The sequence below is a fragment of the Zalophus californianus genome, chromosome 11 (assembly GCF_009762305.2).
Source record: "Zalophus californianus isolate mZalCal1 chromosome 11, mZalCal1.pri.v2, whole genome shotgun sequence".
Lineage (NCBI taxonomy): Eukaryota > Metazoa > Chordata > Mammalia > Carnivora > Otariidae > Zalophus > Zalophus californianus.
The window spans coordinates 109,240,128-109,266,545 of NC_045605.1; the positions used below are offsets into that span (position 1 = coordinate 109,240,128).

Below are 26,418 nucleotides of genomic sequence, written 5' to 3' on the forward strand. Positions count from 1 at the left end.
CTGTGTTCAGACATGGTGCTGCTAGCCCACTGGGCGACGCGACCTTGGGAGGAATGCCCCTGAGCCCCCCCACCACCCCCAGCCTCTTCACTCGTCTGCCGGCGGGGAGAGTGACAGCCGTCCTGGCTCACAGGACGGACGTGAGAACAGATAACTGTGGTGTGGGAGATGACCTTATGGGCACAGAAATTAGCGTTAAAACAAAGCCTTGTCACCTATCGGGGCAGGCATCCTTAATTTTAGAGAGAGAGAGCGCGAGAGTGAGGGGAGGGGTTGAGGGAGAGGGAGAGAATCCCCAAGCGGACTCTGCGCTTAGCCAGAGCCCAGTGTGGGGCTAGCTCCCGGGACCCCAAGACCATGACCCAAGCCGAAATCAAGAGCCGGTCACTTAACCGCCTGAGCCACCCAGGTGCCCTGGCGGGCATCCGTCTAAGATGACCCCCACAGGGCCCCTCCCCTTGAAGGTGGGCTGAACCTGGTGACTCACCTCTCACCAACGGGACACTGCAAGAGTGAAGGGACTGGGTTAGACAGGATGTGACTTCTCCCTTGTTAGTCCTCTCTCTCTCTCTCTCTCTCTGGCTTTTCTCTCTTGACCGCTCTGATGGAGCGGGCTGCCCTGTCGTGAGTGCCCTAGGGAGAGGCCCACATGGTAGGGGAATGGAGGCCCTCGGGTCCAACAGCCCACGAGGAACTGAATCCAGCCAACAGCTGCTGAGTGAGCCTCTAGCCTCGAGATGGCTGCAGCCTTGGCGGACCCCTGGATTGCAGCCTGCAAGAGACTCAGAGCCAGAGGCCCCAGCCAAACTGCATTCAGATTCCAGTCTAAGAAAAACTGAGATAACTGATGTTCTTTTTTTTTTTTTAAGATTTTATTTATTTATTTGAGAGAGAGAGAGTACAAGGAGAGGAGAGGCAGAGGCAGAGGGAGAAGCAGACTCCCCGCTGAGCAGGGAGCCCGACGCAGGACTTGATCCCAGGACCCCGAGATCATGACTTGAGCCGAAGGCGGATGCTCAACCGACTGAGCCACCCGGGTGCCCCAACTGTTGTTCTTTTAAACCATGAGGTTTTGGGGGTTATTTGTTACAGAGCAGTAGGTAACCAATATACGTACTTATTTTAATGTGTCTTAGAAAAAAGCATAAGTAGCACATCGTTTGGATTTGCAGACATTTATTGATTGATTGCAGTGAAACTCGGGGAAATGAGGTCATTTAAATCAACTGTAAGAGAACTGTAAATAAATAAAAGAATAAAATAAATAAATAAATAAATAAAAAAGAATAGATAAATAAAAGAACGAATGGAGGGGGATGGACAATGACCAAAGTTCGGTAAGAATTAAGATATTGATGGGACAGGGCGCCTGGGTGGCTCAGATGGTTAAGCTTCTGCCCAAAGGCAGAAGCTCAGGTCATGATCTCGGGGTCCTGGGATCGAGTCTCGCATCGGGCTCCCTGCTCAGTGGGGAGCCTGCTTCTCCCTCTGCCTCTCACTCTCTCTTTCTAAATAAAACAAAATAAAATTAAATGATGATATTAAAAAAAGATATTGATGGGACAGTAATTGCGAAGCCGTGGCAGGTGTATTCAATATTAGAAATAATTAAGGTTATGTTGGGGGCAGCCGTCTGTGGGGTGTGGGGCAGGATTCCTCTGGTTCCCTGGCTCCCCCTCGAACCACAGCCTGAATGTGTGCAGTGTCCGCATCAGGGGAGGGGCAGCTTTGTGTCCTGATTCCTGCAGCCCCATGCCCAGTGGGCATCTGGGAACCGCGCTTCTAGGGCAGCGTCTGACTCTGGCAGTTACCTCCGTTCTTTGGCCTGAGGAAGGGACACAGCAGAGGTTGGGGTACAAGAGGAAGGAGAAAGGAAGACAGGAGTAGAGGGTGTCAAATGAGGTCAAGGTCACGCCTTGGCTCCCCTGCAGAATTGCCTCCCAGTCTGGGGCACCAGAAAGACCCGTGGACCAAGCAGGTAGGAGGACTGACTTCTTCCAGTCTCAGCTGCACACAGGGGGAGAGCTCGGCAGAGGACTTCTCCCCTCTGGCCCGGGAAGTGCTGTCACCGTGTCCTCTTTCCCAGTCCTGTCTCCTCCGTTGGACCAGAGGGACAAGGAGCAACGAGGGTGGGCTGGTGGGGGGGGCCGAGCACTCAGACTGCTCCTGCAGGAAGGGCACCCTGCGCCCGAGCGCCTCCCATCTGCCTGGCTCTTGACAGGTGTCACCTTGCTTAAACCCTCTCAACATCTACGTGAGGCTGGTGTAATTTTCTCCCCACTTTACTGATGGGGAAACCGAGGCAGAGAGGGGTGGGATGTGCCCAGGGTCTCAGAGCTGGGTCTGCCGGAGAGCAGACGCTTAACCGACTGAACAACCAAGGCACCCCCTCCCCACTCCATTTTAAATAATGTTTCCTTTAATTAATTTTCACCAAATGCTTTTACTGCCTTGCGTTCCACTTGAGCCTCCTTGAGTTTGTGCCCAAACCTAAAGGGAATTCTTTAATGCAATAAAGATAAATCCTTGATGGATGGGCCAGTTTTTTTACAAAGTTCTCCATGTGTCTATTGCTTTCTTTTTCCAGAATAAAAGTATCTTAATTTTTTCAGGTTGTAAAACGCATGCCTCTTGTTTAAAAGAAAAAAAAAAATCAAACCCGTGAACAAATTCTATGATTTCTCTCTACTCTCCTGGGATAACCACATTCTTGCACTCTAGCCCTTTTAAATATTTGCCAACTGATTCACTCAATGATTTTTATTGTTATTTTAATTTGCATATCTTTGTATTCTAATGAGGTGAAGCTTTGTTTCAAGCATTCTACATGAATAATTCCTCTTTTGTGAACTTCTGGTTGAAGTCCTTTGTTCCTTTCCCACCTAAGGAGAATATAATCTTTTTCTTAACGGATTTTTAAGAGCTCTGTGGGAGGCAGAATTTTGGTTCCTGGTATCTTCATCTCCCAGCATCACACCGGTGGTTAAGATAGGATAGCTGGCAAAAGGGATTTGCAGATGTAATTAAAGTTACTAATCAGCTGAACTTAAAATAAGATTATCCTGGGTTATCTGAGGCACCCAGTGTACTCATAGGAGCCCTTAAAAGGAAAGAGATGTGGCAGAGGGAGGAAGTCGGAGAGACGGGAAGCATCTTGCTGCAATTTGAAGCATCTCATTCGAAGCATGAGAGAGATTCAGTGCACTCTTGCCGGCTTTGATAATGGAAGGGGCCTTGAGGGAAGGAATGTGGTGGTCTCTAGGAGCTGAGAATGACCCCTGGTCGACATCCAGCAAGAAACAGGGACAGCAGTCCTAGCCAGCCCGGTGAGTGAGCCTGGTCCTGACACCTTGACCTTGGCCTTGTGAGGCTCCGATGATGCAGTTTTGGAATATAGGTGAGGTTCAGTGGGGTGGAGTCCGGAGCCGATGACCAAAAAGAATTCTTGAGGCGTCTTTGGTGCAAAATGGTGGCTTATTAAAGCACGGGGACATGACCCGGGGGCAGAAAGAGCTGCCGCCCTGTGGTCTTGAGGAGTGGTGATTATATAGTCAGGAGTTGGGGAGGTGAGGACAAAGGGGGTGTCCGGAAGGACTGTCATATGCTAAAGACTCTCAGGATACTGGAGGCCTGGTTATTGTCAAGCCAAGGTTGTTTTTCTCTCTAATGAGGCACTAACATGAAGACAATTGGGAGTTTCCTGGAAGAATGTTACATTCCTCCTATCACGCGTCCTTGTCAATGGGCTTCAGGTTCAAAAGCAAATCAGTTTTATTTACATTTCCTTCTGCCTCAGTCTCCCTCAATTTCATGTAGGGAAGGGTGATGTTAGGGCCTCAGGAAACTGAGTTATGGGTCTCTGGGAGTTAGGCTCTTGATAAGAAAGCTTCTTCCTTGTAAATCACTAGGACATTTGTAAAGTGAGGGAGACTCCTGTCCTGCAGGACTGTGATCTCTATCAGTTAACCATTTGTTTTTCCTTTAGGGCAGCCAGGAGTGCCTGAGGAAAGTCACATATATCCCAAAGTGGGGGGAGGGGGGAGTTGTAGGGTCCAGCTTCGGCTTTGTCCTCCGTTTGCCTTCTGTTCCCTCATCACCGACACGAGGACCCAGCCCAGGCCCTGGACTTCGGACCTCCGGGACTGAGAGATGATAAATGGCAGAGGTTTTTGGTAAATTGGCGGTAATGTGTCACAGCAGCAATGGAAAACAGCTATTTATGGGTTAATGTTGGAAACACTTCATGTATATGTTGTAAATATTTTTTTCAAGTGTGTCAGTTGTCTTTTTAAACCTTACTCTTTTTTTTTTTTAAAGATTTTATTTATTTATTTATTCATGAGAGACAGAGGGAGAGAGAGAGAGAGAAGCAGAGGGAGAAGCAGGCTCCCAAGGAGCAGGGAGCCCGATGCGGGACTCGATCCCAGGACTCTGGGATCATGACCTGAGCCGAAGGCAGATGCTTAACCATCTGAGCCACCCAGGCGCCCTTTTTAAACCTTACTCTTAATTACATTCAATCTTACTAATTTCATTACCAGAGGGTAAACTCAAGTTCCATTTTCGGGGGATGTCCTTTGGTCGTGACCCCCACGTACCCAACACTCACAAGCAAAACCCGGATTCCTGGGCCCTGCCCGGAGTTTCGGATTCAGCAGTTCGGGGAGGGCCGAGGAATCTGCCTTTCAAACCCGTGCCCAGGAGCTGCTGACACCGCTCTTTGGGAAGGCATTCCTCCCAGCCCTAAAGGGTCCCTAGAGCCCCTCCCCCCGAGAGGCAGGGCCCTGGAGAGCCCCGCCTCCACGCGAACCCTCCATTCTTATTGGCTGGTAGCGAAGGGGCATACCCTAACGTCCCAGTGCCGTCACCTCCTCCTCCCGACCTCCAGGGGCGGGGACGCCACGCCTGCGCGTTAGAGCTCGCGCTCGGCGTCCTGCGCTCCTGGTAGGGTCCTGGCTGCCCCGCGGCGGCTCCATGGCGGACTCCCGGGCCGAGTCGGAGCCCCTCTTGAGTCGGGCCCGGGGCGGCAGCGGCCGAGACTGCCTGGAGGGCTCAGCCGCTTGCCGCAGCGTCCGCGGCGGCCCTGGTGAGCGGCGGCCCAGGGAGGGGAGCGGGCCGCGGGGGTGGTGCGTGGGGTCCTGCCGGCTCCGCGCCGTTCGCTGTCGCCGCTGCGGGCGCGTCCCACGGGCCGGGGTCTGAGCGGGCGCGGGGAGCGAGGGGAGCCGCCCTGCGGAGGGCGGGGGGCTGCACCCTGCGGGGTAGCGGGCGCCAGGGTCGGCCACGCGCTGCAGGGTCGCGCCCTGCCTCTGACCAGCCGCCTGAGAGGCGTCGCCTAGCCGGCCGCCCGCGCCCCGCAGTCCCGTGCAGCCCCCTCGATGGGCCTCGGGTGGACCCAGGGCTCGCGGATCGCCTTGGTGGCCCCTACCCTAGGAGGCAGCACTTCCGTTTTCCTCCCGGTTATGATGGGGGAAACTGAGGCACAGAGAGGGGCGTTCCCCTACCCAAGGTCACCACAGCCAGGAAGTGGCTGCGGTGGGGTTCAAGCCCAGCTGGGAGTAGACTTAGGAGTTCTTTCAGTCTACTCTCTCAGTCTCGGTGCTGGAGTCTCCCCAGAGGCTGGTCCCCCTTCAGTTTGGGGTTGGGGCAGGCCTCCCCAGACCAGGGCAGCTTCCTCCCTTTGCCCTCTGCAGCTCCCTCCTGCCCTTCCTGTTTACCAGCGGAGAAGTTGCTGAATCCCGAGGAGGGCCGGAGGGTGGAGTCCATCTGTCTCCGGCAGACGGCAAGGGGGTTGAGTACTGGGTTAGGGATGGAAGGGCTTCAGCCTCATTTTACAGAGGAGAAAACCGAGGCCCACAGAGTCTCCAGGACCTGTCCAGGGTCAGCCCTGGGATCTGGTGCAGCTGCGGCTGGTGTCGTGCTGGGTGTTCCTTCCGGGAGCACTTTCGCTTTCTGGACTTGCTTTCTTCCTCTGTCTGGGAGGGGCCCATAGCGTGTGCCCATCCGTGGACTCTGGGGGGTGGCGGGCTCCTGACAGGAGACGGGATAACTAGGGGGGGGGGCAGCCACCTGCCTGTGCATCTCAGGGGCTGTCCCCAAGAAAGTTCTCCATCCAACCCGTGCCAGGCTCCACGGGTCCCTGGGCAAGGGACATAGGGCATGCAGACTTTGAGTCTGGAGGTGAGAGTGCCTTTCTGGTGCTGCCCCTTCTGGCTGTGTGACCTTGGCAGGTTGCCTGACCTTTCTGAGCTTTAATAAAAGGCAGGTAGTCAGAGGGGCTGACTTGAGGGGTGTTGTGAGGATTCGGAGAGAACGCTGGGAATGCCTCGGCGCAGGACCTGGCCGGGTGGCAGAGCTGGTGCAGTTGGTGCTGAGGGCCGTTCTGGGCAGCGCACCGTGATTGTCACAGGTCTCGGTCCTGGCCAAGTGGACGGTGGGCACATGAGACCTGCAGTGTAAGGTAGGAGCCAGGGCCAGGCAGTGTGGGCGGTGAGCAAGGGCTCCTTGTCTGGATGCCATGTCCTCCATGAGGGTTCCTGAGAACATGAGGGGACACCCTCTGTTCTGAGTCTCCCTGGCTAGGCTGCTTGGCCCCCGGGGGTGGTGGGGACTGAGAATGGCTGGTCTGCCCTCAAGCTCCTGTGGGGGCTCCCAGGTGGGGCTCTGTGCACCCAGTTTGTGTGTCCTGCAGTCGGATCCTCCTACTGATGGGTGGGGGGACTGTGTTGCTGGGTGCCCCGCAGACCCTGCAGTCAGGTCCTTCTGACCCAGCCTCACCTCATCAGCCATAGAGCGAGGGTATTTTCTCTTCTTGTTCCTCTTCTTGTTCCTGGTTAGGGAGTCATACTCTTTCTGGTTATGGAAAAGTCAGAGGACGAGGGAGCACCATACCATGGAAGGGGCTTCTAGAATAAAAGCAGCAGATAGCTACAGCAGCCCATTCAGTCTGCACATCTGTCCCGTCGTGTATGACCCAGGAGGGGCACTGAGGCACAGAGGTGCAGGGACCTGCCCAGGGTCATCAGGGAGCTGGTCGGGGCCCTAGGCGGGTCGTGCAGGGTGGAGCCTGGAACAGGAAGGAGAGGAGGCTGGTGTGGGACGCGGTGTTTGTGCCCCTGTTGTCCTCTGCTCTCTGCGGCAGACGTTCTACCCCGATGCTCCGACCTGGTGTGCCCGCTGATTGCCACCCGGGGTGGGGCACTACCACGTTGGGCGACAGTACTCCTGTTAGGGACAACAGCCTGGGTAAGGGCTTGGAGTCTTGGGAGAACTTGGCTCTGCCAAGTTCAGGATGAGCAGCGTGGAGGGCGTAGGGAGGGGGAAGCAGGACGGGTGGGTGAGTGGGTGAGGTGGGCACTGTAGTGCCAGGTGGGGACAGTGTGAACTTTGTCCAGGAGCACTGGGGGCTCGCGGGAAGCTGTGACATGTTCACGACCAAGGGTTTGTGACAGGGTGCCCCTGGCTGCTGGTGTCAGGGGCTGCAAAGCAGGTGGGGTGGCCTTTCTGAGGTTTGGTGCCCTGCGGCCCCGGCCAGAGGTCTGGTGTGTGCTGGGCAATTCCCAGGGTGCCTGACGCCCCTGGCCTGTGATGGCTTGCCTGGGCATGAGCTGCACCCCGCATCTGGGCCTAGAATGAGCCCACAGGCTCTTCTTGTCTCAGAAGCTTGTATCCTTAGATCTCTCCAGGTGGCGATCTCATCTCTTATCCCGGGATTGGGTAACATGGGGTCCCTTGTGGGCCCTCAGACCACCCTGCCCCGCAGCCTCCCGTCAGGGCTGTTCACTCACTCCATAAAGAAGCTTTGAGGACACTGTGTGCCGAGCCCTGCACGGTCCTGGGCTCTGTGGGTACAGCAGGGAGTAGACCAGAGTATATTGTCTGATCACAGTTCCCAGGATGCCGTCAGGGGAAGCAGGCAGTCACCATCCTCACAGACTCCCTGGGAGAACTTTTAGGGCTCCTCAGGGCAAGCATGGAGGTTGTACATGGCGGGAAGCTGAGGCCTAGATAGAGATGGGCGCTTGCCCTGGGCGACACAGCAATGTGATGGCAGAGCCAGGCTGGAGTCTTGCCTCCTACCTCTGTCCAGGGTCCCCCACGTCCCTGATTGGCCCCCGGGACCCTGTGGTAGGAGCCCTGAGGACAGGGGCAGCTGCTTCCCTGGGGGTGGTGGGCAGAGTAGGCAGTCGCCCACCGCCCGCCCGCACTGCCTTGGGCTTCCATACCTCTGCTCTGGAGGCATGCACGTAGCAGTGTTCTCTCTGTACGAGGTGAACTGCTGCTGGCACGAAAGGACCAGAGCTGAAAGTAGAATCTTCAGCAGAAACAGCTGCCCCCTCGTTTCTAAGCCCTGGTCTGGGGGGTGCTGGGGGCTGCGTGCCGCTCTGCTCCCCGCCTGGGGCCCGGGCTGCCTGGGCTGCACCCTCTCGCATGGACCTCGGGCCATGGGGTTCCTCTGTTGCTGCGAGCCACGTCTCCTCATGCCTTTTTTTTTTTTTTAAAGATTTTATTTATTTATTCATGAGAGACAGAGAGAGAGAGAGAGAGAGAGAGAGGCAGAGGGAGAAGCAGGCTCCCAAGGAGCGGGGAGCCTGATGCGGGACTCGATCCCAGGACCCTGGGATCATGACCTGAGCCGAAGGCAGACGCTTAACGACTGAGCCACCCAGGCGGGCGCCCTCCTCATGCCTTTCTTCTCCCTTCGTGTCAAGCAGTGGCCGGAACCCAAGGCTGCAGGGACTGACCTAGTGTGCAGCTTATGGCTCCTCCGTGGGCAGGGGGCGGGGGTGCTGGGATGAGGCTTCCAGCCGCCTGACGTGTCCTGAAGGCCCCGCGTAGTCGGGAGCCTGCCGGGGCCCACCAGGGGCCCTATCCGGCCTCCCGTGCCCTGACACCCCCGGGTGCTGGTGTGTGAAGGCGGTAGGAGGGGGCCGCAGCTGCCCGCGTATGGAGCACGCTCCGTGTGCCGGGCCGGGCCTGCGGCGCCCTCCTGGGCGGCCCTCTCCTGTGCGGACTTGCTGCGGGGCGAAAGGCCTCTCACTGCAGGGCCTTGGAGAAGAATGCCTCCAGGTTCTTTCCTTGATCTCAGTGGTCCTGTAGCCGGTGAGTGTCATGTGATCCGCCTTGTCTCCTGACGTGCTCTCTCTGCCTGCAGGCGCTCGGTCCAGGCGGGATCTCTGCTTTGACCAGGCTGCTGTCTTCATCGAAGATGCGATCCAGGTGGGCAGCACCTACTCCCAGTGGCTGGGCCTGGGCTCCTCTTCACGTTTTGTGGGGGCTGGGTGATGGCTGCCCTGCTGGTCCCCTCCTTGCTGTCCTGGGGCCGGCGCCTCGGTGGCTGGCCCGTGTGGTCATCATAAAGTGATAATGGGGCCTGTGGGCACGGCTCGCCTGGAGTCCTCCCTAAAGCAGGTGGGCGCTGGGTGCTCTTCCCTTGAGTCCTAGAATCAGTCACTGGTTTTGTTGAGTTACACCTGCTGAGGGCCTGTCGTGTGCCTGCCTGTCCCAGGTCCTCTGAGAGATGCCCAAAGATGGTCAGACCGTCCCCTGCTGGAAAACAACACTCAGGCTCAATTCGGGAAATAGAATATGGAAGGGAGCAATGGAACCATGTGGGGGGCTAGGCTGGGGGGTGGCCTGGAGAGTGAGAGTGGTGGGGGCCTTGTATAGCAGGGGGTGCCTCACAGGCAGGCAGTGGGCACAGCTGTACGTTTGGAAGTGGGTGTCCATGCAGGGCCGTGGAGGCTTCGGGTGCCCCACAGGGTCACGCGAGAGCCCTTTGTCCACGTGTGCCGTGGAAGTGGACTCTGGTCCACGGCCCGTCTCCCTGCCTGGGGCCTGTCGTGGGGTCAGTGGGTGCCCGGCCTGTGGCTGGCCATGCTGTGTCGCTCCGAGGGGACCCCCACTCACGCTCCCCTGTGTGATGTTCACTTTCAGTATCGCTCCATTAACCACCGCATGGACGCCAGATCGGTGTGGCTTTACCGCTTGTATTACTCAAACACGTGCCAGTGGTGAGAAGGCCCAGGCGTGCAGTGGGGGGTTCCTGCGGCCTGGCTGGGTTGGGGGAGGCCGGCCTCAGGGTCCAGGCAGGTTTCCCCTCCCCAAGGTGGAGAAGGAGCCGCTTTCCCCTCCTTCCTGGAAAGGAGCCCAGCCCGAGGAAAGAGGGGCTCTTCCGGTGATGAGGTTCAGCCATGGCCATCGAGCTTTGACCTGAGTACTGCTATCTGACCACTCGAGAGCGGGCACGAAGCAGGAGGCGTGGGGTCCTTTTGAAACCATGGAGTCTGTTCTGCTGTCATCCCAGGCATTCCCCTGCCTGCAGATCTAGTTTTGGGCCCAGAGCCCTGCTGGTTCGTGCATTTTCATTAGTTTTTGTTCTTTTTTTCAGGATATTGAGCTTCACCATTTTCTTGATCCTGTTTTTGGCTTTTATTGAGACCCCTTCCTCGCTCACTAGCACCGCAGACGTCCGCTACCGCTCGGCCCCCTGGGATCCACCCTGTGGCCTGACCGAGAGCGTCGAGGTGCTCTGCCTGCTGGTCTTTGTGGCTGACGTCTCTGTGAAGGTCAGGTGGGCGCCGTCAGGTGCCCAAGCCCACGGGCCAGTGCCCTCCCAGCCTGTCCGCTGCTTTCCTGATTAATTTTTATTCTCCTGGAGCTAGCTTCCTTTTTCCCTGACTGTGCCCTCTGACCCTCCGAGCAGAGGCCTTGGTTGGTGAAGCAGAGGCTCTGTCAGCTCTCCGCCCTCTCCAGACCAAACTGCGTCTGGGTTCGGCCCTGCCAGGTGCACGGCCTTGTGGGATCTCTGCGGGGGGCCAAGGGTCTGGCGGTGCCCCTGTGAGGAGAGACCCCAGTAGAATAAGGCAGGACCAGTGGTCTCTCTCAGGGCCCAGCCTCCCGCCCCCACGAGAAGAGGAACACAGGAGGAGTTGGGCGTGGGGCGGAAAGGGGCCTGTTGCCACGTGCTGTGTGTCTGACTCTAGATTCTTTCTGACCCGAGTCCTTCCAGAAGCTGGAGGTGGGCCCTGCCTTGCTCATTTGAGCTTCTGGGCCGTGTCGGAGGTTCAGAGCCTTAATGGCTTCCCAGTGAGACGCTGAGGGGCTGAGAGGCCGGGCCTGGCTGTGGGTCACGCATGATTCCTTTTGTCAGACAGGAGCGATTCCAGCGTTCCAGTGCTGGGCCCTCGGGACACGGCTGGCCACCGTTGAGGCGGGCTGTCCCCAGAGTCAGGGGTGCCTTTGCCCGGCCCCTGCTGGGCTGTCCTGCTGACGCTGAGGGCTGTGGGCGAGGGCCCTGGGCAGCTTTGCATTGTTTCTTCTTTAGCCCGGGATGCGTTTAGGAGGTTTGGGGGTTTTTAAACTGGAACTGAAACTGCTGAGAAGTTCTCATTAGTATTTTTTGAACGGTTGGTGCGTTGGGAAGTCTCACAAGTTAGAGCGAGTGTACATTTTTATCTGCACGCAATGACCTCTGGATTCCCCTGCTGTCTGTGGGGCTCGTGGCCACAGAGGAAGACCTCGGACCTGGTTGATTTTTTTTCTTAAGATTTTATTTATTTGAGAGAGAGAGAGTGCACACAAGCGGGGGGGGGAGGGGGCAGAGGGAGAAGCAGACTCCCCCCGAGCAGGGAGCCCGATGCAGGGCTCCATCTCAGGACCCTGGGATCACAACCTGAGCCAAAGGCAGACGCTTAACTGACTGAGCCACCCAGGCGTCCCTCGGGCCTGGTATATAGACGGTTCTGGGTGTGGGCCAGCCCTAACCAGAAGCGGACCATGTGGGGTGTTAGAGCTTCAATTGGCAAAGCCCCTTTTCCAGAATGGCTTTTTCTAGAATGGTTCCTGGGCATAAACTAAACTGGTGGTTGGGATGGGCGGGGCGGCTCAGACCCTGTTACCGAGGTGGAAGCGGGCTGGAGTGGTTAAGTGCTGAGCCTGAGATCACTGGCTGTCCGAGGTCACCAGCAGGCTGGGCGGGGAGCTCAGCTTCTTGCTCCCCAAGTCACGTGGAGACCACACCGCTCGCCAAAGCGCTCTCTGCTCTGGCTGCCCCAGCCTCACCCAGGCGTGTTGATGACCTCGGGCTGGCTGTGGGGCTGGTGTCTGTGGGGCTGCCCGCTCACCCGCTCGCTCCCTCACCCGCCACCTCTCTTGCAGAGCTACCTGGTTGGGTGGGCCCAGTTCCGGATGAACCTCTGGCTGCTGGCCTACCTTGCAGTGCTGGTCGTGTCTCTTATGGACTGGATCGTGTCGCTGAGTCTGGTTTGCCAGGAGGTAGGTAGTGCGGCAGCTTGGAGGTGGGAGCAGGAATCTCTGGGTGGCCTGCCCCCTGCCCCCTGCCCATCCTCCTAGCATTTCAGTCAGCCATTGGCCATGGGGCCTTGTCCCATCTTGCAGAAGGAGACGCTGAGGCCTGGGGAGGGCACAAGGACTCCTGATCCCTGCCTCGCCACTTTCTAGCTCAGCTCCTCGACCGGCTGGGTCCCCTGCTGCCCTGGGGCCTTGCCCTGGCCACGTGGCCGGAGCCCTGGGTGGGCTGCAGTGGGAAAAAGCCCGTGTCAGCCCGGTGTCCTGTCCTGCCCCCCACCCAGACGCACTGCCCTGTGACTGGATAGGACAGAAGCGGGGAAAGAAAGTTTGTCCACCGAGGCCAGTCAGGGACACAAGCCCATTGGGCGCTTTAGCCAAGAGAATTCACACAGAAGCTTAAATAGGTGTTGAGTAACCGCCAAACAGAACAGGGGCAGGGCAGGGGCGGTGGGGCAGGAAGCTGCAGGAAGCTCCGGGGCGGGGGACCCAGAGCCGGCGCCCCGCCCTCCGGGCCCTGGAGGGGTGCAGATCCCCCCGGGCCCCTCCAGAGACTGCTTGGTTCTGGCAGTGCTGAAGGAAGAGGAGGCTGGCAGCCCCCGGCGTGGGTACCGCCCTGGGGCCGGCAAGGGGTCAGCGGGGAGCAGTCGCGTCTCCCCCTCCGGCCTCCCGGCCGCTCCCCGCTGCCGTCCCTGGCAGGAGTAAGCAGCTGCTGAAGGGGAGCCGGCGGGGAGGATGGACGGCACAGTGCCCGCCTCCCACTTCCGCGCAGGAAAGAGCTTCGTGGACGGGTACAAACCCGCGTCTGTGCAGTGCGCCAGGAAAGCCGCGCACGGCTCCTCAGACTTGCGTTGTTATTGGTTGCGGCCCTGACTGATCTTTATAAGTTCCTCCTGCTCAGGGTCCCTGTACCCTTGGGCTCAGCTGGCTCCCCGGCTCCTCTGGCTTCTTCACCTTGAACGGGGACCCAGACCTTCATTCTTGGCCAGTCCACGTCCTCGGTGCTCCTGCCTTTTGTGATTCCCGGAGTTTTCTGTTAGTCTTTTCTGTTTTCTGTTAGGCTCTGGATGAGCCTCAGGATCCCCGACCTGGACCTCCCTGCCCCTCTGCGCAGCCGCACCCCAGGTGGTCCTTGGCAGTCGGAGCGGTGCGCGCCCACCGGCACCCCACCCTGCTTTTCATGAATCTTCCGGTGTGTCCCCGGTGCAACACCCACCCCGGGGTGGACGTTTCCAGAGCGGCAGGACACTGAACTGTGGGCTGGGGAGAGGAGGAGTTGCCGTTCGGTTCTGTCCTGGTGCTCAGAGCCTCTGGTGCACACGCTTGCCTGTCCAGTGAGGACAGATCAGCGCCCTGCCGGGGGACGGGGCCCATTGCAGTCACCCCCAGCTGCCAGGGGGCCACATCTGGGTGGGTGAGCGGAGCTGAGCTTTGCTTCTAGAGGGCAGCCCATCTGTGGTGGCCTTGGGGGCCAAGGCTTGGACATTACTGGACATGATCTGTCTCGGCGTTCCTTCTGCCCGTCCGCGCGCGTGCTTCTTGGACCTTGTCCCCACTTGTCTGGCCTGTTCTTTCTATGCCCTGATCGCCGCGCAGGAAGTTTTACCTTTCTCGGTACAGACAGGGTGGACCCTGGCCACCAAAATGCTTTCCTTTCAGCATCATCTCGGGTTGGGGGGGCGGGGCGGTTCCTGATGGAGGCCGTAGTGCCGCACGTGGTCCACTTCTGGGCAGAACCGTCTCCAAACCAGGCCTGAGGTTCTGTGGCCAGCTGGCCAGTCATAAAGAACTCACACAGGCCCTAGGGGAGGGAGGGCGGGCGGGGAGGACCAGGGGCCTCCCCCTACTCCAGCCTAGTCCCTCTGTCTGTTTCTACCTTGTGGCCCAGAGGGTCCCATCATACATGGTCTACCGGTCACTGGGTAGGCCATGGTCACGACTCTGCTGTGGCTCTTTCTCCTGGGAGACAAGGTATCTGCAGGTTAGTTGGTGGGCTGTGATTCTGTGCGGGCCTCACCAGGGGCTGCTCATGGGTGTTGATCCTGTGGCGGTTCCTCCCCATCCTTCATAAAGGCTGCACGTCCCTGTGTCCATGACCCTGATGTGGCCCCAGCATGGGGAAGGCTCTTGGCAGGAGGTATGAGCTGCACCCTGCTCCGTGTCTGATTACAGGTGAGGGTCCAAGACCCTGGGTGTGGCTAGTAGGACCTTCAGCCGCTGCTTGGCCTAGAGGGATGGCTAAGAGACTCGGTATATGGGCACTGAGACAAGGTTCCATCCAAGGGCAGTGAGCGGATTATGGGTGAGCTGGGGACGCTGGTCCCTCAGCCCATGGGGGCAGGGGGGGGCGGGTGCGCAGAGCCCTGAGTGTCCCTTTTATTGCTGTTCCCTTGGGCTTTCTGGTCCTGTGCTGGGAGCTGGGCCCCCTTCTGAGAATGTATGTAGCCCAGGGAGGTTGACTCGGGCCTTGGGATCCCGTATCGTGTGGACAACCCGGAGGGTCTGCTGTGTGCCAGTGCTGGTGGGACCTTGTTCTGTTGTGAGAGAGCCCTCTTGTGTGCAGAAACCCCAGATACGTCGTGGCATCCCATAGTGCCACGGGTGCCATGCTAGAGGAGGTGGCATTTACACTGGCATGGGAGGGACAGGGACAGCCCGCCTGCTGAGCCAGAGGGGTGGGCTGAGGGCTGTAGCCAGCAGGATGGCGGGTGGCAGCCCCTGGACGGGCCAGAGTGGGCCTCCAGGCAGTCCTTAGGCCTCGGGTAGGGAGGGGACGTGGTCAGCTGGCCTTCTAAGACAAGATGCCCAGTGGGGCGGGAGTCGAGTCGAGAGCTGGGATGGGCCATGGAGCATAAACATGATACTTAAAACCACGCGGCCCAGGAGATGGGGTGATTGCAAGAGAGCAGGTAGCTCTGTTTTTGTATAAAAGATATGAACCACCAAAAAAAAGAAAAAAAAAGAAAAAAAAACAAACCGTGTGGCTTGACAAGTTCTCCAAGGCGAGAGGCCACACAGGAGAGGAAGGGGCTCTGGGCGTCAGCACTCGGGGGTCAGGTACGGGGGAGATGGCCCAAGGTGCTGGGCACTCAGGCCCGGAGGTCACTGAGGCTGGGGTTAGCACCCCAGACAGGAGGACTGGCTGGGTCAGGGGCAAGGACGTGGGGGGCAGGTGGAGGGGCAAGTGGGAAGCGCTTAAGGCTAGGTGGTCCTGCAGACAGTGGGGGCAGGAGGGCCGCTCTGGTTCTGACAGGAAGAAAGAGGGGAAGGAGGAAACAAGGGCCTGTGTGTGCATGTGTGCAGAGGGTGTGCACGTGTAGGGCATGCACATGGAGGGTGTGTATGAGTGTGTTTGCAGGCGGGCGCTGCAAGGTGCAGAGTGCGGCCCAGCAGCTGTGTGTGCGTGAGGGGTGGGGCCGCAGCTGGGAGGGGTGGGGGCAGGGGAGGAGCTTCGTAGGGAGGTGTGGACTCCCCCCCCCCCCCCATGGCGCTGTGGCTGCAGGGCTGACGGGAGAGGGTGGCCCGTTGGCAGGGGTGGGGGGAGGATGCAGAGCCGGAGTGGGCGAGCGTGGGGACAAGGAGGTTGGGGCTGTGAGCGGGTGGCCGGGAGGGGTCAGAGTGGGGCTTGGGGGCTCTTGGGCACCTCCGGTCTTGGGCCTGGGTGGAACTGGAGAGCCCTTTCCTGCTGTCTTTCAGCCCCTGCGGATTCGTAGGCTTTTGCGCCCCTTTTTCTTGATGCAGAACTCATCCATGATGAAGAAGACGCTCAAGTGTATCAGGTCTTCGCTGCCGGAAATGGCCAGGTGCGCTCTCGGTGCCAGGGCTCACTGCTCTGCCATCGGGGGCGCCGGGACTGTGACCTGGGGCATGGCGGGCCCCCGGCCTGGGGAAGCCAGTGGGTGGGTGTTCGGGGGCCTCCTGGCAGCCACTTAGTGGCCTTGTACCCTCTGCTCGACAGCTGCAGAGCCCTGTGGATGCTGCCCTTCCGTTCCCGCTGTGGCCTTGACCACCTCCCCCTCTCTCCTTCCAACCCCCCACCCCGCCCCAGTTCTCTGTCCCCTGGCCTCCCTCTGCCTCCAGTCCCCTTCCTCCAGTGGCTCACATGGTTGGCCCCTCACCGTCCAGCCAGATGGATGGATGTGGCCTTTCCCCCCTGAGAGTCCAGGGGTCCTTTGGGCCCCAGAAAATGCCCCTGGGGAACTGATTGTCCCTGCCAAGGAAAGAGGGCTCCCTAGGAGGGAGGACCGGTAGCTGAGTGCAGGTCAGGCTCTGGGGCAGGGGGCTCCCCGAGTGCTCGGGCCGGCTGTCCCTAGACCCCCATCGCATTGGTGCGTGGGGCGTGTGTCCTGTGCTGAGTACCCACATCCGTCTCCCCAGTGTCCTGCTGCTGTTGGGGGTCCACCTGTGCGTCTTCACCATGTTTGGGATGCTGCTCTTCACAGGCAAGGAGGTACGGTGCTCTGCTCGGTCCCCAGCCTGGCGCCCGGGGCCTTGATGGGCAGGTCGGCCCAGTCCTCCAGGTAGTTGTTGGGCCTGCAGCGGTGGAGGACCGGCTGGGCTGCCTGCTCTAGCCTTGTAACCAGGGTCAGTGGGGGCCCACCTAGAGCCCAGGTGTCTCTGCGAGCGGCCAGTCTTCGTGTGCCTGTCCCTGGGGCCTCCCGGGCTCAGGGCTAGTCAGCCTGGCGGCCCCTCCCGCTCTCCCTCCTTCCCTCCTTCCCTCCCTCCTCTCTTCTCCCCTTCCTGCCCTGTCACTAACCCAGCTTTCTCTGCCGCCCTGTTAGATGGAGGCGCCCTCAGACTGGCATATGGGGCCATCGGGTGAACCGCACCACCGTCCGCCCCACAGTGCCTGCCCCCACGTCTTCTCCATCTGGGGGCTTTTGCCCTCCCCCTGGGTCCCCTTCCCGCGCCTCCCTGCTTCTTGGCCCCTAGCGGCTTGTTGCTGTGTGGGGGTGTTGGCCACCCCTCACCCTGGTCCCCGTCCTTCCCCCCTGCCAAGCATCTGTGGTCCAGTGTGTCTTTCCTCACGTCCTGGCCGGGGTCACTGTCGTCCTCAGGGTTGGAGCTGTCCTGCATCTCTGTCTTGGAAATGTGGCCGGGGCGTCAGCCAAGGCCGATTTCCATTGAGTTTGCGGCAGTACTGGGGGGTTCAGGCTGTCCTGTCCATGAGGGAGAACTGGAGACTGTCCCTTCTGATTCCGGGAGAGCCGGAGCTCCCCTGTGTCTGTAATTCTCTTTTGAGTGGGTGTCTGTGTAATTGTGTGCGCTGGGTGTGCGTTGTCTTTGTGTGTCTGTGTATGCCCGTGTGTGTTTGTCTATGTGGTTGTGTAATTAATTGCATGTGCCGTGTCTCTTTCTGTGTTTCTCAGCCAGGGCGGCTGAAGGCTTTTCCCCATGGTTCTGAGCAGACCCGCTTCAGAGGCCAGCGTCCCTGTGGGTGTGCGGCCTCCCTGGACGCTGGCTCTTGGGCACAGAGGCCCTGAGTTAGGTCCCGTCTGGCCATGAGTGCAGAGTCTGCTGGGAAATGATGGGCAGGTGCAGGTTAGGGGATGCTGACCCCGCGGCGGATGGAGCTCTGCCAGCTTCAGGCCTTAGCTGGGTGGGGGGTGGCAGAGGCCCGACGGCCCCTCATAGCTGCCACGTTTACTCTCAGCAGGGCGACGGGCAGGACCGGGAGAGGCTGATGTACTTTCGCAACCTGCCGGAGGCTCTGACCTCCCTCCTGGTGCTGCTGACCACCGCCAACAACCCCGACGGTGTGTGAGGAGCGGGCACAGGGCCTGGGCACGGGTGTGGTTAACGCGGAGCCTCGGCACCTGGCTCCGGGAGGCAGGAGGCTGTGGGAGGCAGGAGTGTGTAAGACTTTTTTATCTCTGGGTGGAGCATGAAAAGGAGGACGTTGGGTTCTCTCCCTCTCTCCTTCCTTGTTTTTCTTTCCCGTTTCTTTCCCTTCTCTTTCCTCTTTCTTCCATTTTCCTCCCATCTCCTATGCTCACTCCCTCCCTTTTTCCTCTGTTCCCTTCGCCGGGTCTTTTCCCATCTCCTGACTCTGAGAAGCTGAGAATGAGCAGGGTGACCAATGGTGGCGTGGTTGGCGGGTTCCCTGGTGGCTTCCTCTTTGAGGCCCAGCCACTTTCCCTGTCAGCACCTAGGCCCGGCTGTGGGGTGTGGCTCAGCCCTGAGGTGACAGGCCCTGGGTCTTAGGTGGCTGTGGTGCTCACGTTTGGGGTTGCTGCTGGGGCCTCTCTGCGTGGGCCAGGGTGGTGGCCAGGGTGGGGTGCTGCGGGCCTCTAGGGCCTGGCTGTGGCCTGGCCACCCTGGCTCGTGGCTTTCATCTTGGGCTCAGGGATGACCCCCCCCATGATAGAGACCTTCCCGGGAGGGCAGCCCCCAGCTTCCACACCCAGGGAGAGCTGTGCAGTGGGACCCTGAGCATTGTCCCCACATGTCCTGTGAGTCGTAGGGACTCCTGCATCTCTGTCCTGAGGGAGAGCTGAGCTTTCAGTGTGTGGAGAGTTCACAGGGAGGCAGGTTTCAGCTTAGTGTAAGGGAGGAGTCCCCCACTGCAAGGGTGTGGGGGCAGAGGTGTGAGGATTGGCGTTCGGCAGGGAGGCCCCCCAGGTCTCCCAGCCAGAGCCCTTCTTTCTGTTGAGAGGGCAGACGGGGCGGGGCCGCGGTGGGGATTAGATCAGAGCCTGAGGTTGTGAGCGTGTTTCGCTTTCTCCAATTTCTTTCTCTCAGTTATGACTCCTGCGTATTCCAAGAACCGGGCCTATGCCATCTTTTTCATAGTCTTCACCCTGATAGGTGAGTTCCAACAGATCTGTAGGGCTCCCTTGGGACAAGAGCCTGCCCCAATGGCAAGATCACAAATGCTCAGATGTGAGTGTGCCCTCCCAACCTCTGTGCGTCCTCCCAGCCCCGTGGCCTCACCTCAGCGTGGCCCCCCGACCCCGTGGCCTCACCTCAGCGTGGCCCCCCGACCCCGTGGCCTCACCTCAGCGTGTCCCCCCGACCCCGTGGCCTCACCTCAGCGTGTCCCCCCCGACCCCGTGGCCTCACCTCAGCGTGTCCCCCCGACCCCGTGGCCTCACCTCAGCGTGTCCCCCCGACCCCGTGGCCTCACCTCAGTGTGTCCCCCCGACCCCATGGCCTCACCTCAGCGTGCCCTCCCGACCCCATGGCCTCATGTGCTCTCTGATCTTGGGACTTCTCCTCAGTGTGGCCCCACCTCGTGGTTTTCGGTCTCTGACCACCGATGGCCTCCGTGCTCAGTGTCCGTGGCTGGGCAGGCCCGGTGGCAGCATATTCATTAGATGAGGACGGGGGGGCCTGTGTGTTGACTGGCGTGCCCCAGGCACGCGGCAGGAACGATGGGCTCTCCCTGCTCTGCGATTGTCCAGGCCCTTCTCACCAGCACCTGTGGGTTTGCTGTGCCCATGTGGGCCCTCTGGGCCCCTGGGTGCCGCTCCCTGCCCTGGGCCCCCGATGCTACTTTCTCTTTCCAGACTGCCCTCTGTCTGTGGTGTCCCCACTGACTCTGGCTTTCTCCACTTGAAGGAAGCTTGTTCCTGATGAACCTGCTGACGGCCATCATCTACAATCAGTTCCGGGGCTACCTGATGGTGAGCCAGCCTGCTGTTTCTGCCTGTCTGTGAGGAGCTGCCCCGGGGGGCCAAGCGGGGCACGACCGGCCGGGTGGCCGCAGCAGTGGGGGGTGGCCGGGGTGGGGGTGGGTGGTGGGGTCTCCCATGGTCTCTGCACTGCCCTCTGGCTCCCTCCTGCACCACATCCTCCCTCCCCACGCGGGCGCTGTCGCCACAGCCCCCCGGGTTCATGTCCTCTAGAGGGAGGCCATGAGGTCGCGGCTCCAGGGCAGGTGGCCCCGAGCCCACCCCACCGTGTGGGAGAACAGGGGACCCCAGATGTGCAGAGCAGACGCACCCATCTTAGCGAATTCCATGGGCCATGAAGAGTGAGGCCCGCTCCCCAGCTGTGGGTGGGCAGGCCGCCCCCCAGAGGCACTGGGCACGAGGTGGGGGGATGTGCGGCCCGGAGAGGCCCAACCCCAGCACTCAGAGCCATCTTCCTTGCAGAAGTCTTTCCAGACCTCCCTGTTCCGGAGGCGGCTGGGAGCCCGGGCCGCCTATGAGGTCCTCTCCTCCATGACAGCAGAGGGAGAAGCCCACCGTCAAGAGTGAGTGCCAGGGCTCCCGGGACCCCCTTCTCCCTGAGGGGAGAGGGAACCCCTCGGATGCTCCATAGAGTGTTTCCTGAGCAGCGACTCTGCGCTCCGCTGAGCTCCCCGTGGGCTGGCGCCTGATTTTAGCGCTGCCTCGGAATCACGAGGACGCCCCATCCCTGGTGCTGCAGGGTTCCGTCGTGCTCTTGAGTTGACTCGTTTGTCCTCATGACCCCTGCAGACCGTGGGCTGGTGAGGGCCAAGTGGCTTTGGCCCTCTCCCTCGGCCTGCGCCCTTCCCGCGCCCCTGGGCTTGGGTGTGGGAACCAGGGGGACCTGGGCTGGAGATGGTGTCTGTGGAAGGTGCCCACGCGGTGGCTCGTGAGCCTCCCTGTGGTGTCTCTGTCGTACCGTGCGCCCCCTCTGAGTGCCCGCATGCTCCTCCTGAAGGCGGAACAGCAGGGTCTCTGGGGATTTTAGGTGACGGGATGACTGAAGTGCCCACGGCTGGCTCCTTCACGGAGGCCCTCGTCATTGCCCAGAGCCACTCAGCCGCATGCGGCACAGCTCCGGCCCGAGGTGCGGGCGCCCCGGTGCGCTGAGCTAGCTGGGCTCACTGGGGTGTGGGTGTCTTTTCCCCAGAGTCGGGGTGAGGCCCCAGGACTTCCTGCAGGTGCTTCAGAAAGTCCAGCTGGACAGCTCCCACAAACAGGCCATCGTGGAGGTATTAGGGTCCCCTCTCCCCTTGCCCCCTCCCCAGCCTATGCTTCTGGGCTCTGCCTGAAAGTCACCTCGGCACCAGCCCCTGTCCAGCAGGGGTGTCATTTCAGATCAGCCAGGGCTGGCCCAGGCCGGGTGGGGTTGGGGACGGTGCACCCTCCTGTCCTGGACCCTTCCTCCTCTGACCCCGGCTGACCTGTGTTTCCCTCCTTTGCAGAAGGTGCATTCCTACGGTGGCGACCTGTTACCAGCTGACGAGTTTCAGAAACTCTTCAATGAGTTTGACAAAAGGGTGATTAAAGAGGTAACTGGGGCCAGGCCACCTGGGGTGAGCTGGGAACGTTAACTGTACCTGTCGGCGTTGATCGTGACTTAATGATCAGTGCCAGGACTCGCCTTCCCAGGGATTCTGGCCCCTATGCTGGTAAATGGGAAAAGAGATGGCTTGGCTCTTGGAAGCTGGGGTGGTTTTGTCCACCTTGTGAAATTCACAGACCACAGGGACTGGCCTGGGCCAAGTCTGACCCAGAGGAACTTTCCAAAGGGTTTTCCCTGTCTCCACAACAGACTCTTATCTATTTCCGACAAACTCTTACCTACTTCCGTGTGTCCTTCCCCAGGAGGGCCCTGAGTTTGTCCAAAGCCTTTGTTTTTTGTCCTTGACACCGATTTGTAAAGTCACCAGATGGGCCTTGGCATCTAGCTCAGCACTGTGTCCACAAAGAGCCCTGTTCTGTGTTAAGCTTTCAGTTACTAGTGCGTAACTCTCACGTATTTTTTCACAGAACACTCTTTGTCTCGTGGTAAACACTTTGCGTATATTCAGATGGCCGCCTCGTATTCCATCGCGGTTTACCTGAACAGTCCGTGGCCATTTATGTTCTCTCTAGCTCTCTTTGGTGTTAAAAGATGACCGTGATGAACATCTTAGTGTGTGCGACTATTTCCATATTTGGGATTATTTTGTTAGGCCGGACAGACTGGGATAAGAGAAGAGGTCGGAAAAAGTTGAATCCCAGAGTAAGGGGGTCCGGGCACTGGTGGGCTCCCAACAGCCACAGCCTCCTGCAGGCTCAGGTTTTTGAGCCCGCATGTGTTCCCTTCCCAGCCCCCACCACGGCCCGAGTACCTGTCTCCCTTCCTGAAGAGTGCCCAGTTCGTTTTCAGCCACCGTTACTTTGACTACCTGGGGAACCTCATCGCCCTTGGGAACCTCCTGTCCATTTCTGTGAGTGCGGGCTCGCCCTCGTGTGGACATGGGAGGTGCCTCATTGCCCGCCCCCTGGCCCCCTCCCCTCCTCCCAGCTCCCCGACCATGGCCTTGGCACCCGGGCACTGGGCTGGGCGGGCGAGCTGCCTTCCGCTCTGGCTCTGCAGGTGTTCCTGGTGGTAGATGCAGACGTGCTGCCCGAGGACCGTGACGACTTCATCCTAGGGGTGAGCTCTGGGGCCGCGCGGGTGACCCGGGAGGCAGCGGGAGTGAGAGGGCACAGCCTCTCCTCCCTGGGGCCCTTCTGGTGCAGAGCCGCTCCTCACATCGTGGGGTGCCCCCAGAGGACAGGGTGCCGGCCCCGGGGAGGCTGGTGCGGTGCAGGTGGGGCTGTCGGCGTCTTCCGGGCTTGTGTGGCCCTGGGATTGGAGCTTTCCCTTCCTGACTGCTTCTCCGCCGGTTCTCAGCCCTTTCTGGAACTGTGAACTCCCTTCTTAACATTACAAGGTCTTGTTAAACTCCTTAGGAATTTAAAAACAATTTTTCATCTTGGATTTTAAGCAAATAACATCAATACCTCCACATTACTCAATGCTGGAACTCTAACAAAGCAGGTATTTTAAAGTTTATTTTAATGAAAGATTTTGTGAACAATATTAAAATGGATGAAAGTGAATAAATATTCTTTAACTACATAGGAAAAAGCTTGACTTGTCTGATTTAAAGCTGACGCAGTGTGTCGTGCATATTAAACATAGAGTAGATTTATTGTAGCATCAAAATGGAAAAAATGGTTTTCCTGACCTGATGCTTGAAATTCCTTTGTATTATCCTTCAAGAAAAGTCCCATTCTCAGATTTCTTATTTCCATTGTACTTTTTTCCCGGATGACACCAGAAAGCTTCAGTCTCCTCCTCGTGAGGAACGCACTGTAGAGGCGGCTGGTTTTTAATTTCCGATGAAGTCAAGTTGGATACAGTTGAGCTATATTTTATCTTTTTTAACAGTAGTTGTTAAGCATGAGGGTCGGCGTGATGGTCTCTGAGAGACTTCTGGTCACATGAATGCTGCATGGGGGTTTTGGGGTTCTTGCAGAGCCCCATCCTTTTCTGCCCCTTGGTAATTGCTCATGATGCAGGGTCTGAACTGTTCTTCCTGCCTTAACGGTGACCTCTTCACGTGTGTGAATGAGGCAGCACTGACTAAGAAGGTGGAACTTAGACTGGACACTGAGGTGGGGTGACCGCAGTGGTCATCTGACCCCACGTGCCCCTCCCGCGGCCCTGTGCACGCTGGGGGAGGCTGCCGTGAGGCCCCCATTAAGGGGAGAGCCCCTCTGTATTTTACCGACTGGCTTCAAAAAAGACAGTGACCCAGTAGTCTGTGGTGACCTTCAATGCTAAGACCTCCTCCGACACCCCCCGGGGGTGCCCACTGGGGAGGCCACTGCCCACGGGCGTTGTTAGAGGTCGGCCCGACGTTCCCATGGAGAATGGACTGGAGGGGTCGGGGCAGAGAACTGGGGGCGTGGGCTTGGGCGGCAGCCATGGGAGGGAGAGATGTGGCAGAACAGGGTCCTGCAGGCCTAGAAGGGACGTGGGGTCGGGAGATGGAGGGCCAGGTGAGTGTGGGCTGGGGTGCCGCCGTGCCGGTTTTCCCCAAAGCCAGCGTGGGGTACCCGGTCACCTGAGGGGAGGGTATGGAGCAGGAAGGTGGGGTGCTGGAGACGCCCCATGTGTGAGGGGCGTGGGCACGGGAAGAGCAGCCCCGAGAGCCCCGAGGAGCAGGTGAGGGGAGGGCGGGTGACACGGGGCTGAACGCTGGTACCTGTTTTCCTCTCTCAGATTCTCAACTGTGTCTTCATCCTGTACTACCTGCTGGAGTTGCTGCTGAAGGTGTTCGCTCTGGGGCTGCCGGGGTACCTGGCCTACTCCCGCAACGTGTTTGATGGGCTCCTCACCGCCGTGCTGCTGGTAAAGTCCGAGGCGCCCGGGCCGCTGCTCTCTCCGGGTGGGTGGTGTGCTCCCTGCGTCCGGCTCCGCGCTCTGTTCCGTCTCAGGCTGTCCCTCAGCAGCGGAGGGCCCAGGAGCTTGGGCTCCTGCCTCCAGTGACAGAGGGCTGGCTTTCCCCTGCATGAGCGGCTTGGTGGGCGGCCAGTGGGGGCCGATAGGAGGCTGGGTTTCCACGGCATCGGAGCGTCGCGGGGGCAGGCTGCCCCTCCCGCCCCTGAGGGGGGCCCGGGAGGAGGCCACAGTCCTCGCCGGCTAACCAGCACTGGCCACAGGCCTCAGGACAGTGGGACCTTGCCGCGGGTGGGGGGAGGGCAGGGGGTCTCGGGCACCCTTTCCCCAGAACCCGTGGGAGTGGAGGGTCACGCGTGGTGTGGGTCACGGCAGCCACGCTGGTGCCCCGTGTATTCGTGTTTGCTGGGAGCTGTGGGCCCCTTGGGACAGGAGCAAAGACAGTCTGAGAGAAGGGCCTTTGGTCTGTCCTCACCCCGGGCCTCCCCCGGGCCTCCGCCAGCCTGGCAGGCGTCCCCCCCCCACACGTGCGGGCCGCTGGCGCCCGAGACCTCAGCGTCTTTCTCGGCCGCAGGAAGCCCCAGGTTTGGAACCAACCCCTAGGAACAAGGACGGAGCTCTGACTTCTCCCGCAAGCCCCCTCGGGGGGAGCGTGTCACGCACGAGCTTTAGAACTCGTTCGAAAGCCGCCTGGACTGGCGTTGCTGTAGCGATGCCTTCTTTTCTTTTGTAATTAAAGGTTTTGGAGATCTCAACTCTGGCCGTGTACCGATTCCCACACCCAGGCTGGTATGTGACTGCAGAGAGCCGGGGGGGGGCTACAGCAACCCGCGCCCCACTAGGCCTCAGGGCTGGGTGGGCCGCCGGCCCGGGCTGCTCGGCTCCAGGGCGAAGCGCCCGAGGGTTAGGAGAACAGGCGGCTCGGAGCACGGCCGGCTGCGGGCGGGGGAGCAGACCCCTCTCCTCGCTCTTGGGCAGCATGTCCTAACTTGCCGTCAGAACCGTAGTGTTCCCAGAGTGGGGACAAGCCTCTAGAGGGCAGGAGGCTCAGCACTGGTACCAGGATGGGGCAGGCGGCCCCCGGTGTCCTGGGGCGTGGAGACGCCCAGCTTAGGGCCGGGGTGCCCCCTGAGCACTGGAATAGGGCTGGAAGCCGTGTGACGTTGGCTTGTCACCTCGCACTCCGGGCGTCGGTTTACCACCCTGTAAGATGGCAGGGGCCGGGGCTGCTGTTGGAGCTCCCCCACCCTCGCTTCTGGCTGTAGAGCAGTATAGATGTCGGGGCAGGGGGTCCCAGAGCGCCTCGAAGTGTGGCTTGTGGTGGCTGTCAGGTGGCGTTGCCCAGGACACAGCTGCCCAGCCAGTGTGCGTGCTGGCCCCGGGCATCTTGGCCGCCCTGGTGTCTGGGTGTCTTCTGTCCTAGTGGTGCAGCCGGGAAGGTGCTGGAGGTGGGGAGTGGGGCTGAAAGACTTGCTTTGGGGTCAGCTACCCCAGAGCCAGCCAGGAAGGGTTTGTGTGGGGCAGACGGGTCGGGCTGGTGCTGTCCTCGATGGTGTGTCAGGGCCTGGCGGCGGCAGGCCCAGCTTCCCTTGTTTCTAAAGTGCCCTGAAGACCCAGCGTGCACTTCTGTCTGAGAATCACAGACGAGCATTGTGCGTGAGAGTGAGTTTCTACTTAAGTAGAAACGAGAGCAGAGTAAGCCCCCGAGGGACACCGAGAGGCCGGGATACAGGCTGGGGTCACGGCAGGGGCTGGGGCCAGGAGCCAGGGTCAGGTGATAGGCATAGGAGATGAGGCCAGAGACGGGTGAAATAGGATCGTGCTTAGGGGGCGGGGGGCGGGGGACTGGCTCGGGGACCAGGCCTCTTCTACTTCTGCTGGGACCTGAGCTGGGTGTTGCAGCGTCTGGAACCTGAGTGGTCGGTCTTCCGTGTAAGATGCGGGTTATGATAGCCAGTGCTGTCCTGGGCTGGCAAGTGT

General features: G+C 59.7%; 1 protein-coding gene across 10 annotated transcripts in view; it reads left to right on the forward strand.

Moving 5' to 3' along the window:
* Window positions 1–4,897: 4,897 nt before the first annotated feature.
* Window positions 4,898–26,418, forward strand: part of TPCN2 (two pore segment channel 2) — a 29,859-nt gene continuing 8,338 nt past the window's right edge. For 4 of the 10 annotated variants that reach the window (XR_004819399.1, XR_004819400.1, XM_035722730.1 and 1 more), the window contains exons 1-18: window positions 4,898–5,086; window positions 9,152–9,216; window positions 9,934–10,010; window positions 10,388–10,565; window positions 12,157–12,273; window positions 13,367–13,498; window positions 16,003–16,109; window positions 16,684–16,756; window positions 17,960–18,062; window positions 19,048–19,113; window positions 19,867–19,931; window positions 20,403–20,503; window positions 21,130–21,211; window positions 21,425–21,511; window positions 22,316–22,435; window positions 22,585–22,644; window positions 24,262–24,390; window positions 25,178–25,227. Coding sequence is in view for 8 of the 10 variants with exons in the window: in XM_035722730.1 (XP_035578623.1) it covers window positions 4,975–5,086; window positions 9,152–9,216; window positions 9,934–10,010; window positions 10,388–10,565; window positions 12,157–12,273; window positions 13,367–13,498; window positions 16,003–16,109; window positions 16,684–16,756; window positions 17,960–18,062; window positions 19,048–19,113; window positions 19,867–19,931; window positions 20,403–20,503; window positions 21,130–21,211; window positions 21,425–21,511; window positions 22,316–22,435; window positions 22,585–22,644; window positions 24,262–24,390; window positions 25,178–25,227 (1,724 nt within the window). In the remaining 2 variants the exon portion in view is untranslated. Of the gene's footprint in view, window positions 5,087–9,151; window positions 9,217–9,933; window positions 10,011–10,387; window positions 10,571–12,156; window positions 12,274–13,366; window positions 13,499–16,002; window positions 16,110–16,683; window positions 16,757–17,959; window positions 18,063–19,047; window positions 19,114–19,866; window positions 19,932–20,402; window positions 20,504–21,129; window positions 21,212–21,424; window positions 21,512–22,315; window positions 22,436–22,584; window positions 22,645–24,261; window positions 24,391–25,177; window positions 25,228–26,418 lie in introns of those variants that run through there. The other 6 variants (XM_035722731.1, XM_035722734.1, XM_035722733.1 and 3 more) reach the window with 6 other exon arrangements.